At 35.4% G+C, this 19,274-nt stretch overlaps 1 protein-coding gene across 1 annotated transcript in view; it reads left to right on the plus strand.

Annotated features, from left to right (window-relative positions):
- Lama2 (laminin subunit alpha 2) overlaps positions 1–19,274 on the plus strand; it is a 606,823-nt gene that overhangs the window by 357,898 nt on the left and 229,651 nt on the right. Inside the window, 3 exon segments of the mRNA XM_052169299.1 lie at positions 6,309–6,420; positions 11,424–11,537; positions 15,569–15,696. Coding sequence (XP_052025259.1) covers positions 6,309–6,420; positions 11,424–11,537; positions 15,569–15,696 — 354 coding nt within the window.

The raw sequence follows: 19,274 nt of genomic DNA on the forward strand, positions 1-19,274 counted from the left end.
CTAACACTGACCTCATGCATGCTCACATGCATGCTTTTGGAACACACAAGCAGATTATATACATAGATACCACATGCACCATACACAAACATGTATGTCCTCGACATACTCACAAACATACCACACACACCCAAACACACAGATACCATACACACACAACACACACATAACCTGATATACATATAACACTCACAGACCTCTCCCAAACATATATATACAATGCACACACATATATTATACATGCACATACCTGACACATGCATAGCACAGATACACACACAATTTTATCATATATATTTTCAAATCATAATAACAATAGTCAGTTAAAGCACTTGACAACACACACACAATACATACACATACCTCCTACCACATACATAACACACACACACACATGCACACACAAAATGTTTGAGGTTGAGGAATAATTCCACTGTCCCAGAAGCTCCTTTTGACCCCTAAGTCATTCTTTTGCCTCTTTAGAATAAGATAGAAATGATCAGTCACCTCTAATGAGAGGGACTTTGTAAAATCTCCAAGAGGTAGTCGTCAGATCTGCTGCTTGTGGTATTTGTTAATCCCAGCCTCACCCATGTTAATCCAGCCATTCAATGCTGAGCTAAAACCACAGCTCTCTTCTTATTCTGCATTTGAAGCATGGTTTTGCTGAGTTGTCCTGGATGGCTCTGCACCCCCAACCCATGTAGCTCAAGCAGGCCTTGAACTAGCCTTGTTCTTGCCTCTTAGTATTCCAAGTGCTGGTATCAAGGCTCAGTTTCGAGGCTCATGCTGAATCACTGCCTTAGACTTTGACCAATGCAAACAGAATAAAATATTTTACTAGCAGCAAAATCTTTCTATGTTGATTTATCCTAAGTTAAAAATTTTTAAGTCGAACGAAACGAAAGTCTTTGATTAAGTAAAATGTGTGCAGAAAAGTAAAGGCTTTTATAAAAATAAAAGTGTAATAAAAGTTTATGTTTATAAAAGTAAAGGTGTAATACCAGTGCTTCCTTTTGTTTTGGTGGTTTTAGTTTTACCATCACTTAGTCAACTTTGTTGGGAAGTTTAATCAAACAGAAATATATTAACAGGACAGTGTCTGATGTGACTCATGTATTTTCCATAATGACTTGTAGTCATGTCTCCTCTCTCTATCCATCATCTTACCTGTATTTTCTTTTTTATTAGATATTTTTATTAAATATTTACATTTTAAATGTTATCCCCTTTCCTTTTCTTGTTTCCTCTCCAAAAGCTCCCTATTCCATCCCTCCTCCCTAGGCTCACTAACCCACCCACTCCTGCTTCCCTGCCCTGGCATTCCCCTACACTGGGGCATAGAGCCTTCACAGGACCAAGGGCCTCTCCTATTATTGATGTCTGACAAAGCCATCCTCTGCTACATATATGACTGGAACCATGTGGTAACCCAATCATGAAAGAACACACATGGTATGCACTCATTGATAAGTGGATATTAGCCCCGAAGCTCACAATACCCAAGATACAATTCACAAACCACATGAAGCTTAAGAAGAAGGAAGACCAAAGTATGGATACTTCTGTCCTTCTTAGAAGAGGGATCAAAATACCCATGGGAAGAGACAAAGAGACAATGTGTGGATCAGAAACTGAAGGAAAGGCCATTTAGAGACTATCCCACCACCCTATATACTGTCACCAAACCCAGACACTATCATGGATGCCAACAAGCACTTGCTGACAGGAGCCTGATATAGCTTTCTCCAGAGAGGCTCTGCCAGTGCCTGACAAATACAAAAGCGGATGTTCACAGCCATCTATTGGACTAAGCACAGTGTTTCCAATGGAGGAGCTAGAGAAAGGACCCAAGGAGCTGAAGGGGTTTGCAGCCCCATAGAAGGAACAACAATATGAACCAACCAGGACCCCCAGAGCTCCCAGGAACGAAACCATCAACCAAAGAGTACACATGGCTCCAGCTGCATATGTAGCAAAGCATGGCCGTATCTGAATTTTCAAGTCATCATGAGAAGAGTCAGTTTAGGCTCTTGACTTCTTTGATGATGCTTTGAGAGTTCATGCATTTTCAGTGTTCAGTACTTTATTGCTGGCAACACTTTGTGTTTAAATGAATGTAGCCTGGTATCAAGAGAAGCAAATGACCATATTGAGGGGGGAAGAAAGAAACTGCTGCCTTCTTCCTGGGTAACACTTAAAACTGTTAAATGCATTAAAATCCCATTTAACAACAGCAGAACTTAATGAACATTGAGATTGCTCGGTGAATACTAATGTGGAATATTACAAGGAGAGATGGTTTAGTGTTGAAATCTCTCACTCCTCAAAATGGTTACACAGACTAAGGAGACAAACATCTGCTATTTAAAAGACAAAGGAGACTTGGCAGCTCATTGAAAATATTTTTTGTTTTGTATCTTCATTTTTTAAATTGTTTCTTAAAGAACTCAAATGATCATTCTTCTGCATGTCCTTTCTTTTGGTTTTCCATGACAATTTTATGATGAAAGTTCTGAAACATATCTGTCTTTATAAATCAAACTGCTACTTAGTAAGCTGTGCCTCTTTTATATGGTAATCAACTAATTTATCAACAGTGAAACCATTTGATTCTTAATGATCAGAATTATAGGCTTATTATTTGATAGTACATTAATTCTAGACAGCTATACACTATGATATATTAAGGACATTTCTGGCCTCCAGTTATAAGCCCAAACTAACTTTTCTCTTTTTTTTCTGTATCAAATTAAACACATAATTTAACTTTTACTTACTGCTTTTTATTATTTTTTTTGAAATGTGGATGGACCTATTATCATTGGCTATTTTAGACATTACATGTAATGTAACTGTATTCTATTCACCTACCAACTTACGTGTATTTTAATTCTCAGTATATGTACCATTTATCCAACCATCCATTTATTTCTTAATAAATTCAACTATCCATCCATATATTTATCAGAAGTTCATAAGGTTCACCTAAGACCATCTGCATATCAGATACTTACATTACCCTTCATAAAAGTAGCAAAATTATAGTTATGGTGTATTGACTAAAATAATTTTGTGGTTGAGGTCCTCAGAACATAAAGAACTGACTGTATTATGGAGCCACAGAATTAGAAAGGTTGAAAAACACATATCTAGATAGAAGCGGCTGCTGTATATGATATTGTGAATATCCTAAATTACATGATTGTACCCTTTAAAAGGAGAGATGAGCTCATGAAGTTCTACCCTTAATTGCAGAATTATTGACAATTCATAGAGGAATGAAAGGAAGAAGGAAAGAAACAGAAACAGAAAGAGACAGGGATTTTCTTCAGGAATAGAGCCCTATAGAAATTACACATGTGCCAGTGGATTTCCCTACATTTGAGCATGTATAGACAGCACTAAGAGAACTAAGGATTATTCTGTTTTTATTTTTGGTTGTTTTTTTATTTTATTTATTTTTTTATTTACATTGCAAATGATTTCCCCTTTTCTGGGTTCCCACTCCCCACAAGTCCCATAAGCCCTCTTCCGTCCCCCTATTCTTCCATCCACCCCTTCCCACTTCCCTGTTCTGGAATTCCCCTATACTCTTGCACTGAGTCTTTCCAGAACCAGGGCCCACTCCTCCATTCTTTTTGGACATCATTTAATTTGTGGATTATGTCCTGGGTATTCAAAGTTTCTAGGCTAATATCCACTTATCAGTGAGTGCATACCATGATTGATCTTTTGAGACTGGGTTACCTCACTTAGTATGATGTTCTCCAGCTCCATCCATTTGTCTAAGAATTTCATGAATTCATTGTTTCTAATGGCTGAATAGTACTCCATTGTGTAAATATACCACATTTTTTGTATCCATTCCTCCGTTGAAGGACATCTAGGTTCTTTCCAGCTTCTGGCTACTACAAATAGGGCTGCTATGAACATAGTGGAGCATGTGTCCTTATTGCATGCTGAAGAATCCTCTGGATATATGCCCAGTAGTGGTATAACAGGGTCCTCAGGAAGTGACATTCCCAGTTTTCTGAGGAGCTGAAAGGAAAAAGGATTAGGTAAATAGAGGAGAGGCTGAAGGGGAGGGAATAAGAAATGCATTTGGTCAAAATACATTATATGTGTCTATGGATTTCTCAACAAATAAAAAACCTACTAATTTTATTTTGCAAATGTAATTTTTTATTTAACCTTTCTTCCTTCCTTCCTTCCCTCCCTCCCTTCCCCTCTCTTTCTTTCTTTTCTTCCTTCCTTCCTTTCTTTTCTTTTCTTTTCTCTTTCTCTCTCTCTCTTTCTTTCTTTCTCTCTCTCTCTCTCTCTCTCTCTCTCTCTCTCTTTCTTTCTTTCTTTCTTTCTACACGCCAGACTCCACTCCCATTCTACCCTCCAATCATTCCACATCACACACCTTCCCCTGCCACTGCCACCTGTCTCCACAAGGATGTCCCCACTCTCCCCATCCCCCACCCAACCAAACCTCTAAACTCCCCAGGGCCTACAATATCCTGAGAGCCAGGTGCCTCCTCTTGGACTGAACCCAGACTTAAGCAGTAAGAGATAAATAAGGAAATGTTCATGAAAGTACATCTTTTATGTATAGATTTATCTTGTGAGCAAAAACTCCACTTTGTGATTTCTTTTTAAGTATCCTTTCTATGAAAACACCATAAAGACTACCTGTTAATCTAAGACTTTTCATCAAGATGGTTAAAGAAGGCACTCAAAAATAGTGCTGACTGTGTGGATATGCACTTAAAGATTCCAGATGTTACTAAGTGCCCAGAATGATTCCATCTATCTACTTAAAAAACTCAATTAAATTTCCATTTCTGCATCAAGGATTTTATAGAAATTAATACCTATTTAAATGGTCTATCCAAATATCAGGAAGGAAAAAAATGAACAGCAACAAAAGAAAATAAATGAAAGCATGTAACTTTCAACCAATAAACACACCAATGAGCTAAACAGATAGTTCTCAAAAGAAGAACATCAAATGGCCAATAGATAGTTTAAAATGTATTCAGTATTCATAACTAGCAGGGACACATACATTAAAACTGCCTTAGATTCCAACTCATTCCACTAGGATGACTACCATCAAAGAAAACAAATGACAGTAGATATGAGTGAAGAAATGGAAACGAGTCTTTGTTTATAGTTAGTGGGAGGGTAAGCTGGTAGAGCCACTATGGAAATCAGTGTGTGTCTTTTAAAAACACTAGAAACAGCATGACTGTGTGAGCCAGCTATACTACTCCCCAAATGCCACATAACCAAAGTACTCTTCATCCTGCCATATAGATACTTGCATACTGATGTTTATAGCTGCTCCACTCATAACCACAAGTAAAGGACTCACAACATACCGCTGTATCCTCTGGCTTGTACCTTCTTCTGCCCTTTCTTTCACAATGTTCCCAAGCCTGGGAGAGAGCAGCCCCCTATATGGGAAGACTCCACTGTTGCTAAGTCTCATCAGTTTTACTGGTTTTGAGTCTCTGCTTTGACCGAAGAAAGAAACGTCTCCAATGAAAGTTAAGAGAAACACTAGTCTGTAGGTATAAACATCAATACTTAGAAGGCAAATTGACACCATGACCATTTAGCAAGACCATTTAGCAGTCATAAGTTCAAGCCTAGGGTGTATGATGTCCTAACCATGACATCTTGGACATAATCCAATCAGAATGTGTTTAATTACTGTTTATCTCCATAACAACATGTCACTATCATGCTGGAGAACATTTTTTCCAGCTAGGTCATCACTGTACCTCATGGAGTCCACAGCTTAGTAGAACTATTGATGACTTTTTCTTTCAAACAACTTCAATGGCAGCATTCAGTGCTATGAAAACTAATCAGAAGGAAAGTTTCAACTAAGATGCAACCCTATTCCTCAATATTGAATTAAGACCCAAGTGTGTGGTGTCTTAAGCAATATACTTTTATGTTCTACTTCTGATGGGTAATCAAGGATAATAGCAATAGTCTGGATCTTTCAGCATACTATGAACCTCTTTGAACAGATAGCTTACAGAGCTATTTGTGTTACTAGGATTATTATTTTATGATCTTATCATTTGCTAATGTTTTATTTAAAAGGAATAATCTCTTATTGTTTTGTTTTGTTTTTTGAGACAGGGTTTTTCTATGTAACTCATACCAACCAGGAGTTTCTTCCAATTGTTTCATAATGTATTACATTTAGGACTTTGATCCACTTTACCTGTTTTTCTCATTGTTTTGTTTCTTCAAAATACCTCATAGTTCCTATACTTACTATGTCATTCCTCTCTTCCCAGGCTGAGCTCTGTCAATCTTGAATCTGCCGTCCCCTATCCTACTGATAGAAGGATCGCAACTGCTGTGGAAGTTTGCCAGTGTCCACCCGGGTACAGTGGCAGCTCTTGTGAAGTAAGTTTGTAAAAATCAATCCCTTAGACAGTGTTGCCAATGAACTGCACTAAAATTGATACTTTGAAAATTTTGGCCAGTAACTGCCTAGACAAGTGACAGCATATTACATAATAAAATTGGCTTTTTTGAATCCTTTGATTATTTCATAGATGATTTTGATGAAATATGATGATATCTAGCCTTACTTCTCTCCACCAGATCACTGGATCCCCCAATGTTTTTTTTTTCTAATTTGTGTTTACTATCCGATTGTGGAAAATAATTTACTAAGTCCTACGAGTGTCACCCATAAGTCTGTGGACCATCTTAAACACCATGGACAGCCTACAATCCCCAGAGAAGAATAATTCTCTCTCTCCTACCTAGCAGATATCAATTGCCAATAGGTCCTCTGTTAGGTGTACGGCCTTGGGAACTCCTCCTTCATACATGCAAGATTAATGGAGTAATTAGAAAGTCTAGAGTTGATGGCTTTTAAATAGAGTATAACTATATATTTTGGTATAGTGCCATTTGAAGAATTTTGACATGCTATAACTGTGATTTCTGTGTCTTTTTTTTTTCCTTTTTAACCAGCAAGGTGTTATGGCAGCAAAATAATATTCCAAAATATCTTTTATTTATGTCTGCTAAGAGATGGACATATGTTTATTTCTCTTTACTCTCCCCCCCTTTACATCCTATTACCCTTCCCTTTTATTTCTTTCTGAGGAAAGTTTTCAAGGCACAGCCTTCTAAAGCATTCAATCCTCAAAGCTTCAAGAGCAGAGTGTGTGGGAGAAATAACTGCTCCTGAAAACTTTTTTCCACTCCTGGGGACCTACCTGAAGCTTGAAATTTTTTTATAGTATGGAATAGAGTTTGTTTAGGACATGGGGAGGGAGGAGAGCGGGTAGTAAAAACAGAGAAAGGGGAGAAAAGAGAGACAGAGTCAGAGACAGAGAGACAGAGAAAGTAGAGAAGTAGAGGAATTCAGGAGTGGAGGGTAGAGGAATAGCAACTGGCCAGAAGAATGTGGAGAGAGAGGGGGAGGGGAATGGGGAGAGAAGTGGCAGAAGGTGAGGAGGTTAAGAAAGTAAGAGAGCAAGAGTGAGGATTGAGATCTTTATTGTTGTCTTATTGTTCTAGATTTGTAGTTTAAAAAAATCAATGTTTCTTAATAACTTGATATATTATTTTAGATTAATTTTTAACAGATTCATTTGATGTGCTTTCTTTTAGGTAGTTTGAAACTTTATTTACTTGAAATCTCTCTGTGTGTACGTGTGTTCATGTGGTGTATATGTATATGTATGTGTGTGTGTGTGTGTGTGTGTATGTATATGTATGTGTGTGTCTGTGTGTGTGTGTATGTGATTTTTCTAGGGGGAAGGAATAGCTTGTAGGTAAATAAGAGTTTAAGTTTCATTAAGATGGTATCTTGAAGGAATCATTTGAGTGCTCTGAGATGTTCACTCTACAACACTACTTATACTCTTTGTAGAAACACCCCAGGCATAACTTTGCTGGTTCTCATGTGCTTTAAAGTAATACATACTTCCAGAGGCTACACAGAGCTTAAAGTCATGTTCGTGACTAATGTGTTTTCTTTCAACCTGGGTACAGATTTGCCCAGCTAGAAATGAAACTAAATGGAATTCATTGAAGTACTTGCTTTTCCAAAATTTATAGAGATAAGAGAAAAAATTATCATGGATATGAATTAGTTATGTCAACTCAAATTTGATTTTACATATAAAACACATGCTGTACTTGATAAGATATTCCTTTATTACAAGCCTTCCAGTTTTGATTTCAAACCAGGCAGCTACCTTTGAAGTTTTAAACTGCTATTTCAGTTGGAATAATAAATGCCCTCCTTCTATTCTTGCTTTTAATACAGTCCCACTTTACACTGGGCTCTCCCTATCAACCTTTTGCTAAATGCCCATTGACGATAAAATCATATGAATAGTGTGGATTCATTCAATTATAAGCTTTCTTTTTTTTCCTTTAGAAATACTTTTGGTAAGTTATTTATTTAGTGCATTTTATGCATTCATATATATATAAATTATCGATAAGTATTCATATGTATATATGCATTCATATATATATATATATATAAATTATCAAATTTGAGATTTTATTTAAATGTCATGGAAAATAATGAGAGGCTGTGGTTTGGCAAGTGATCAAATGCGATGCCATCAGTTGAACTGGAGAAGATTCAGAAAGGGATATTTCGATTGGTGGAAAGAGAAAAATTAAGGGTCAGTTTGGGAAATAAGGCTGCTTGGACAGTCTTTGAGATCCATGTCAGTGTCTCATTAGATACAGAGATGAGCACATCGCTATAGTTTGCTCAGTGTTGGGACTCAAGTCATCAAATAAATTATTCAAGAAAGAACATGAGGATTAAGATAAAGAATATGTGTACAGGCCTTATGATAACAATCCAATGAATCGTAGTAGGAAGAATGGAAAAGAGAAAGGTTGGAACTTTGTGGAAGTGTGAAAGCTTAAAGTTGGAGAAAGAAACAATTGATGGAGAGAGGACTCACCTGGTCACATGACAATGATGATGGGTGAGATAGAATGGAGTTGTAGGATTTCACTTATCTACCTTGAACATTTGGGTCAGAGCAAAATCAATTTTGCTTAAGTAGATTTATGGAATGAAGACTGCAAGATCACTGAGGGGGAAAGGGTATTCAGTTTTACTAGAAAAATATCAGTGGCACATTATGATGGCTGTTTTTGTCTTATGTGATAATTTTACCTGGAAACAATAGACCATATTTACACAAGAATAGTAATTATTCAATTAAAAAACTTGAGAGGCAGCGTGTTGTAAATACATAAACTGGGTTCTAGAACCTGAGTGAAATAATATTCCTTTTAGAATACTCTACCTCTTGGGGCTGGAGAGATGGCTTGCCAGTTAAGAGCACTGACTGCTCTTCCAAAGGTCCTGAGTTCAATTTCCAACAACCACATGGTGGCTCACAACCATGCGTAATGGGATCTGATGTGCTCTTCTGCTGTGTCTGAAAGACAGTGTACTCTCATTCATAAAGTAATAAATCTTAAAAAAATACTCTGCTCTCCCCATTCTTAATATTTCAGATGGGGAATGGGTAGAGAGGCATGGATATATATTTTGGTGCTGGTTGGCTCATAAGAGGAAAGATGAGTCTGCTGGCTTTAATTTTTCTGTGAGTATTAATGTAAATTCTATGGCTAAGAAAAGGGTAGGGTGCATCCGTTACTTTTCTATTGCTGTGGTGAAAAGATGCAATGTTTAAGATAACTCACAGAAGAAAGCATTGTGCTAACAGCTTCAGTGGGTTATATATGGTGGAAAAGCAAATTTATATTGGTAGGAACAGCTCAGTGCTTATGCATTGCTTTGCCAAAGCCCACTCTCCCTAGTAACTTACCTCCTTGAGGAACGCCACACTTCTGAATCCTTCCTAAATAGATCCACAAAATGGAGACAGCATACTCAAGTGTATGAGCACATGGAAGGTTCATGCAAACCAGTGGAAGGTATAAGTAACTGGAATGCTTTTAGAAAGAGGACTGATTCAGGCACATTTCAAAATTCCTGTTTTAAAAAACACATGTTTAAGAACGATACCCTAAGGACCTGATTTGACAAAAATAAATCACTTCTCTTTGTTTTGTCAACATCTTTACATTTTCCCTCCATCTGAATAGTGTAGGCTTACAGGTCTTGAAAAATATACATTAGGGAAAGAATCATTTGTATTGAACCAGAGAAAAGTGTACTGAAAAGACAAAATGAACTAGAACCATTGCGTCTGTACTGCTCAAATTAAGAGGAAAGTAGGTTTTTCTTTTCTTCTCAGATAAGAAAGATCAGTATATGTTTTTCATATGTTTGTTATTGTTGTTCAAATCGAAGAAGGTTCCTCACATCCTAAAGTAAAAGGATCACTTCCAGCATGACACATCATGATTTTATTTACTATGTAGTTTATTACTTCAGTGGTTTTCTCTGGTTTGCATCTCCTTCCAACAAAGGGACCTTTTTTGACATGTGATGGTATACTTAACCATCTAGAAACATAGTAAATAGCTCAAAAGATGCAATTGCAACCAAAGGGTATCGTAAACCTCCAGAGGGCAGCCATGTTTGCAAATCTTTTACATCTTCTCTCATCAATGGAAGTTGACATGCTAAGGCAGTGTAATGAACAGAGAGAGGAGATATGCGGTGCTGCTTACCCACAGGTAAAACCTGTCTTGCAAATATCCCAGTGTAATTGGTTTTCTGTTTCCAAATAATTTTGCTCCAATTTTAAAAAATATCAGTGGTGTCTATAAGCATACTTACAGGCAGATAACATAAATGAAGTAACGAGGCAATATATGCTAAATAAGTCATAGTCTATTTTGTACAAATTTGAGAAAGCATGGAGGAAAGAGGAAATGATAGACGAGATAAACGGATTCTGAACATGTCCCAGTTACTGGGTATGTTTTCAATTGAAAGAGGGGAGAGAGGTATGTTTTCCAAATGATTCCAAAGATTTTATGCAAGTATCAGCACTAGAGGCAGTCAGTATGTGAAAAGGGCAGTCCGTGCTGTGAACCAATCTGAGATGACATTGTGGACTTTGTCGGCCTAAGAGTCCCTGTGGCTCCTTTCCTGCTGCCTGCCTTTCTCAGTCCCTTTCCTTCTGTTTTCTTGTCTGTGCTTTTTCTTTGAGACTGTCACATTTCAATTCTTTATATCTGTGCTTTATTTTACCATTTCAGAAGAGACACCAAGCTAATGCTTCTAATCTCATACCTGCCAATAACAGTAAGGTCAGTACAAAGCCCCAGTGTCAGGGATAATAGTATGGTAGTAATGTTTCAATAATGGATCCATTTTGACAAGCATATTTGCTGAGTTTGCTACTCGGGTTATTTTCTACTACTGTGAAAAAGGGAACTTCTTTTCTTTATGTTTAATACAGATAGGGACTGAAATCTTATCTTTCTTTTAGACATGTTGGCCTCGTCACCGAAGAGTTAACGGCACTATTTTCAGTGGCATCTGTGAACCCTGTCAGTGCTTTGCTCACGCAGAAGCCTGTGATGACATCACAGGGGAGTGTCTGGTAAGTATTTCTCTGTTGAAGATACTGATTGACAAGGCCGAAATTCTCTCAGCAAACCCTGGAATTTGATTGCTACTTTTGCGACCTCGAACATGTGGGTCAAGAAGCAATGTGTCAGAAATCTTTATCCAGAAGTAAGTTAGAAGCTAAGAATGATCTTTTGTATGTGACCTCCCTAGAAACTATGAAAAAGTGATTTTTTTCATATTGTCTAACAACTGAATTAGGATCAAAAATATCATTATGAAGTATAACTAATGACTCAGATGCATATCTACTCTTAATTTATATGATTTCTCTCTCTTCTATCAACCTACCCAAAGTGGACTATTCTGAAACATAAAATGATTTATATCCCTATAACATGAAAAACATAAAATGCAACCATTAAGACAATAACAGTTCACATTTTTATCCTTTAGACATTTCTTTTGCTTTGGAAGTTGGGTCATATTGAATATGTTTATTTGAACCCTTGAGCATTGAGATCAGTTAAAATGCTGTACATAGATTTTAAAACATTAAACATAGAATTTAAAATATTACATATATGTAATGCATCTTCAGTTGACTGTTCCTTCTTGTACAATTAGCTCTGTATTGGTAACCAGACAATAGACTACACAAAGTGGTGAGCTCTGTCCTTGCTACTCAGTAGCTCAAGGCCTGGAGAGTTTCTCAGAACAGACATCCAAGGTAACTCCAGGGCATGTTAGCTTAATATTGTCTGACATGGCAGGAAGCTTAAAACTACACCTCTCATGGTGTTACTCTCACAGAAGCACAATTTGAAACGATGCCAATTTGGGAGGATACCATATTCTCTTCTCTCTGCAGAATCTAAGGCAGATTCTGTTGTCTATAATTCTTGTGTGGTATTCCTCTTGCCCTTTTCTCTGCCTTCTCCTGTACTTGAAAGCTGCTAGAAAAAATCCAAAGTGAAAAATCAGGGCTTTTGTCCCACTATAATTTGCCATTTCACTTTATTGATGCAATTTTTGTTTTCTCTGTATAAGATCATATTCAATTGCATAGCAGTGTAAAGCATGATAGCCCCAATTTGTGTATCCGTAGATTTTTCAAATGATGATTTTACAAATAAAAATACTGAGTGATTTCCATTTTAATTATACTATAGTCTTTTACAATGACTCAGGGGGAAATATTGAATTACCTTTAGTCACTTTATTAACGTGCAATAAAATATATCCAATTCCAAACTAAAATGAATTTGCTTTACTTACCCTGAAAGGACAAAAATAAATGTCACAATACAAATCTTATAATGTTCCCCCCCCAACGTATTTTATGAAGTTGAGTTCATTAAGATTAATCTAATCATACCCTGACATTGGTCCATTTGATATGATAATTTGCAGAATAGGAAACATTTGTTTCAGAGCAAAATAGCTCTTGAACATAGTGCTGAGAGTGGGAACAGCGAGGGAGTTGGTAGTCAGAGCAAGCCAGGTTATTGACAGTGAGAGGACCAAGAAGAAAAGTCCACCTTTAAATGAAGGAAGGGTCTTGGGGAAACCATGCACATTCTGATCACTGAGACATAATCTCTTCTTTCTGGGTTTCCTGTGTGAACTAACGATCATGTAGCCTCTTCTGGAGATGGTGAACTGCTACTTCCCTGTACTGGGATGAACTGTGCTGAGTTCCAATTTTGAATGTATCAGTTTTGATACAATCTACACAGAGGAATATTAGGATATTGTGTATGAAAGAAATTTTTACTGCTCAGTCAAGTTTTCATTTTATCTGCTGTTTATTATTCAGGAAGAATTTTTTTTCGCTAGTAGTGAACGTAACATCAAGTTAGTAATTTCTAAAACAATGATTTAGGGTGGATTCCCTTTGATACCTGATTATAAATGAGCACGTTAGACTTCAAAACAGGATTCAGGCTTTTGCCATAGAAGGATCTGTATGGCAAGGTCATCTTGACTCTAGAGCATTGGAGAAAACCCAGGGAGCATTTCAAGCTAGGGAGGTGTCTGGGTCTCAGTGCTTTCATGATATGAATTGCAAGCAATGTTTACAAGTCACTTTGATAGAAAAGCTACCTATGAAAACAGGCATCTCATCAGAGAAAAACATCTATCTTTCCCAGTTTTGATTTCCATTGTGTTGCTTTTTTGGTGCCGGCTCATTTTTTGATTACAAACGTACTTGAGTTTTAAGATTACTCTTGTTTCAATTCAATGAAGGGTAAAAATAGAAAGTATAAGGAACACACTGCATTCATTTCTCTTTTAAATCTGTAGCTGAAGATATGCAAATTAACCAAGATTTTTAAGTTGAATTTCAGAAATTCTCATTTTGGCCTGGTAATGGTGTAATCAGTTTAAGGATCCTGTTTTAAAAACCCAAAAGATTTTATAGATCTGATTTTCATCATGTCACCTTGAAAATATGTAAAGGACATTTTTTTTCAAAGAAGAAGCAATTTCTTAGGTTTTTTAAAAAATAGGCCATTTAAAGTAAACTTGTAAAGTGATAAGAAGTATCAGTAAGACTCTATCAAAGGGAAAACCATTGTCTGCAAATGGACCTTTGCATGAGAACTGTTAACTGCAAGACTAATATCTGTGCTTTATTTTTTTAAAAAAGTTTGCTAAATAATTTAAAAAGGAATTTTAAATAATGAAAAGCTCATTTTAAAATATACTTATGTAAAAAATATCTATTTATTTGTAGTTAATGAACTTCAGCTCCTTTACCTCACAGAATTAAATGGGAGGTTCAAAGTTAATTTAATAATTTATATTTTGGATTTCTTTCAATAAATAAGTCTGACCTCTCCAAGAAATTTTAATAAGTTATTCTCAGAATTGTATTTTTACTTATTTATTCCTGTCCTCCTGTTGAGTCCATTTACTAAATATAATTGAAATCACTCTTATTTTAAAACATCAAAATAAATAATATTCAGAATGTCATTAACTTAGTCTATTCCAGTGGTCATAAAGGTTAATAACTTTATACATTCAGTTTAAGGTTAATTTATATTTTAGCTATTTCTCTTACAAAATTCATCTACTGTTCATAAAATAAAGGCTGCATACTCCTGGGATCTATGAACTCTTTTGAGTATGCAGGGAAATTATTAATTGTATATTTTTATTAAACTGAAATGTATTTCAGTAATAATGTATTTTGATAGGAAGTAAGCACACGTATTTGTTCATTGGAGCTAATGATGTTGAGCTCTTGGAACCTACTACTTGGCAACTGAATTATTCACCTGAATCTCAGACTTGGTGACGTTTATAAATGTGTCCCAACTCAAGGAAGGTCCCTAGTTAATAAGAGATCAAGAAGTAAATTGTTTTATTATAGTTTTGAAATAAACATGTTTCCCAAATCAGATAGCAAGAAAATATATAGAAAATAGTTTCTTCTTTTTTATTTATAAAGGTAATAGTTACATATTTTGTAGTAAAGCTACATATTGTAATTATATAATGGTACATATATGATTATATGTAACATCATAAATATATATGTGTGTAATTATATATTGCATCTTTTTAACATTTAATTATGGATCAAGCAGTGCCCTCATGAATGCTATATGGGAATGCATTGTCTAATCCATCAGAGTTCACTAAATTCCAGATTATTGTCTGAGCCAAGAGAGTAAGTCAAAAGAGATTTATAAATTGTGCTGTTGCATTAAACCAGCATTTTTAATGTCATTAGATATTTATGACTACACCCACACCTTATACATTGACTTATGAAGAAAAACAAAATGCAATTTTTATATTGAAATTTTTTCTTAATGGATTTGGTCATTTTTAAAAAAATATGTTATAACAAAACTAGAGGGAAGTTGTTAAGTAAATATTAGTTATGTGTTAATTAACTTCCAATGCTTTTTTCCTGCTAAGAAATTGAACATTTAATGTGAGCAATTGCTCACCCCAATGTGAACACACTAATGACTCTGTAGAATTATTTGTGGTCACGTGCTTGTATTTGAGATGAAAGTAAAGAACTGGTGTGCACTTCCTTCATAGAACTGTAAGGATCACACAGGTGGGCCATACTGCAATGAATGTCTCCCTGGTTTCTATGGTGATCCTACTCGAGGAACCTCTGAAGACTGTCAGCCCTGTGCCTGTCCACTCAATATCCCATCAAATAAGTGAGTACCAGATTTCTTTTATACATAGTTTCCCTTTCACTGCTATGGATGCACTTTTGATATCAGAACAAACCATGTGGATTTCTAAAGAGTGTAACGTAAGTTTTGAAAGTACTTAAAATTATTACCATTTTCAAAGACTTCACTATTTCAGGTACAGATCTGATTCAGAATCTAAGAGATAAAGGTAAAATGAAATTTCTAAATTAATTCCAAAGAACAGACCATTTTGTACAAATCTATACTCTTTATGAAAAATCATTTATTGTAATATATTCATGTTATATATATATTCCTTACTAAACATGTTCCATGACATACATTATATCATAAATGAGCATTGAACTCTGAGCAGTGATTACTATATTATCTTTCATAAATATTGTAGATTTTTAAAAAGGTATAATGTAAGCTTTATAATCAATCTCTTTCATTTGTGCACTTCCATAAAAAATCTACCAGAGCAGACATTCTAAAAAGAAAAAAGAAAATTTCTTGACTGAGTCTTAACTTTATGAGAATACTCTATTTCAGTTCCTAAAATGGCACAATCCTAAAGCACATACCCATCTAAATAAATGGCCCTGTAACAACAACAACAACAACAAAAACCCAAATGCTATAATTAGGCAAACCACATTGAACATGAATTAGAATTTATATAATAAATACTTATAAATATGTCATTTTATTTTTTATAGTTGTCGTTCTTAATGCTGAAAACTAAACTCAGAACCTTAGCATGCTTACTGAGCACATACTCTACCACTGAGCTCAACCACTAACTGCATTCAAATGAAGAGAAGTCCTCTTTGAAGAACCTATTTAAGGCAAAGTTGGTGCTTAAGAAACCTCTTGCTGTAATATATTCCTTCTGCTCTTTCCAGATGCTGTGATAATACTATACAGCAGAAGTTTAAATATTAAGGGAAATCTGTCAGCTGTAGCCTTTTTAACATGAGAATTTGATCAAGTGAGGTAAACTCTAATGTCATATCCAAGAAGGCCCTGTGCTATAGGGTCATCTGTTAGATTCAGTGGATAAGAATCCAAGCAGAAGACTTGGGAAATAATTCTGCCATTCCTTAAGGCCTATCAAGAACAGAGGTTCCTGCTGTATAACCTCTGAACACTTCAGTCTCCCCTCCCACTGCTTTCTTTTGTATTTACTGGTGATAAAAGGAGAAGACAAACTGTTTAGTGAGGGCAGGCTGCCAGAACCAGACACAGACTGGAGCACCATGTTTGGGTGTCTCACCTTCAAAAATAACCCAGGAAAGTCAATAGTATTGTTTTCGTTTTGTAGAGAAATAAATGAAGTTTCTGAGGAGAAGATAACATTTTTGATGTCCTATCTAGAGCTAGAATTCTTTGGCTTCATGCTAGCTCCACAAGTCAAGATGCAAAACCAGAGCAGGTTACCAAACTGCCACTCCATGGAGTTAACCCACTTGTGGAACTCTGTGAGAATTACACAAGTCAAATGTGTAAAGCAGTTAAAATAGTGGATGACATGAAGAGCTGAGAATGGATTTAAAAAACCTTGTTCAGAGACATGATCTCAAATGTCCCATTGAAATGTGAAGTTATTTAATCTAGTTATTTCCATTCCTCTGCAATGGAAATTAAAGAACTTTTTAAAAAGTAGAATATATATTTTAAGTGAGAATACTAAAACAATTCATGGATCTGCCTGGTAAGTGAGAGTTCCTAGAGAGAAAGAGAGCTGAAAAGAGATGAGACTCTGGCTTATTATATTGAAATGATCACACATTTCTAGTGTTCAGGGGATGAGTCTAGACAGACTCAGGACCAAAGAACTTTTAATCAATAATGATGTCAGAGAGAAGAAAGAAGGAAAGAAGGAAACTGGACAAGAAAGACTGTAAGGGAATAAATGAAGGAAATTCCTCCCTAGATATTGGTTATAGAGGCCTGTACTAGACATGGCATGATAAGATTGCTGACAGCTGCTCATATCAAGGGTTCATCTTCATAATACAAGACCTCTGTGTTCACTATGGCTGGGTGGTATTGTCCCAACCATCTACATATACATAAAAATCATGGTTCCACACCAATCCTTACAGAGAAAAACAGACAGGTGGTACCCAGGACTTTCCCACAGCACATTTTCCCAGACAAACTTGTCATCGTCTGCACAACTATCAGTTCAGTAATACTGATCACTCATTGTATCATATGAATCCCACCCTTGTATACTTTAAAAGCATATAAATGATTGGACATATACACATAAAGGATTACCTCTCAAATCTGTTCATGAGAGAAGAGTCCTTTGGGACCCATGTTTTCTCAAGGTTTCCTCAAGATGTCTCTTCTTATAATAGTTCTAATTATTTCTTCCTGAGATGACAAACTCAGGAAACATTAAAACCCCATCTGTCCTGCCAAAAGGATTGGAATCCCAGTGTCTAATGATAGTGTTTCCTAAAACAAATGTATTCCAGCTTGGTTTAATTATGTTGACCATATATAACATAGGGCAGAATTAATTGAATTTTAGGATAATTTTATCAACAGTAAATATTTAAATGTGCCATATTCTTTTTAATCTTTAATAGTAGATTTGTGAGAAGAATTATTGGCTATTTTAAATTACAGATTTAATTGTGGTAGTTTGTAAACAAATAATAAGAATAAATGGTACTTCACATAGTTTATAAGTTAATATAGTAATAAGTTGTATGTAAGTTTTTTACTAGAGTTATTAAATCTATTAAATTGAAAACAATTTAAAATTATTATAATATAGCTGTACAACTGGAATGGAAAAGTCTATCTTTAATGATCTAAATATTTTCAGTAAAATATCAAAACTATTAGGTAGATATAGCTACTTACTGGTAAAGGAAACCACCTTTATAATTGAAAAAAATCCTTTAAAGGCTTTACTGTTTTAATCTTAGCTAGGTACTCTGAGATATAATTGAATATTCACAGTTAATTTATAAGATGAGATTTGAATTTTCACAGGTTATTCAGAAATAATAAAAAGGAGGTAAAGGTTGCTGCAACCTCCATTTGAAGTGCAGGCTTAGTGATAACTTTATCTTAGTGATTTATCTCTTAATCCCTGGTCATAAATCTTAGGAATCACAGGCATTTGGGCTCCAAATTTCTTAGATAATATTGCTAAATAAATCAAATATGAAGGAAATAAAGATAGATTGGTATGATTACTAAGATATATGGATATAGATGAGCATATAATATATAAATTATAAATATAGATCACTTTCATCAGTTACTTACACTGTGTACAGTTTGTCCTTTTCATCTTAGTGATGTATATATTTAAACTATAGATAGTAACTGAAGGAATGAAATTTACTTCTGGAGGAGAAATAAAAAGTGTAAACATTTCTGTTTATATTCATTAATTTTTAGTTACACAGCTCATAGTTTAAAGGCACAATCCATGAATATCTTTGCTTGAACACTTAGTTTGTACAAAAATAGATACTGTCATTGAAGTCTTCTGAAATACCCTTCATTTATCAAATGCCTTTCTAGGGATTATTGTCACAGTGTGGACATGAGGTAGGACCTTGACA

Source organism: Apodemus sylvaticus, chromosome 23 (assembly GCF_947179515.1).
Source record: "Apodemus sylvaticus chromosome 23, mApoSyl1.1, whole genome shotgun sequence".
NCBI lineage: Eukaryota > Metazoa > Chordata > Mammalia > Rodentia > Muridae > Apodemus > Apodemus sylvaticus.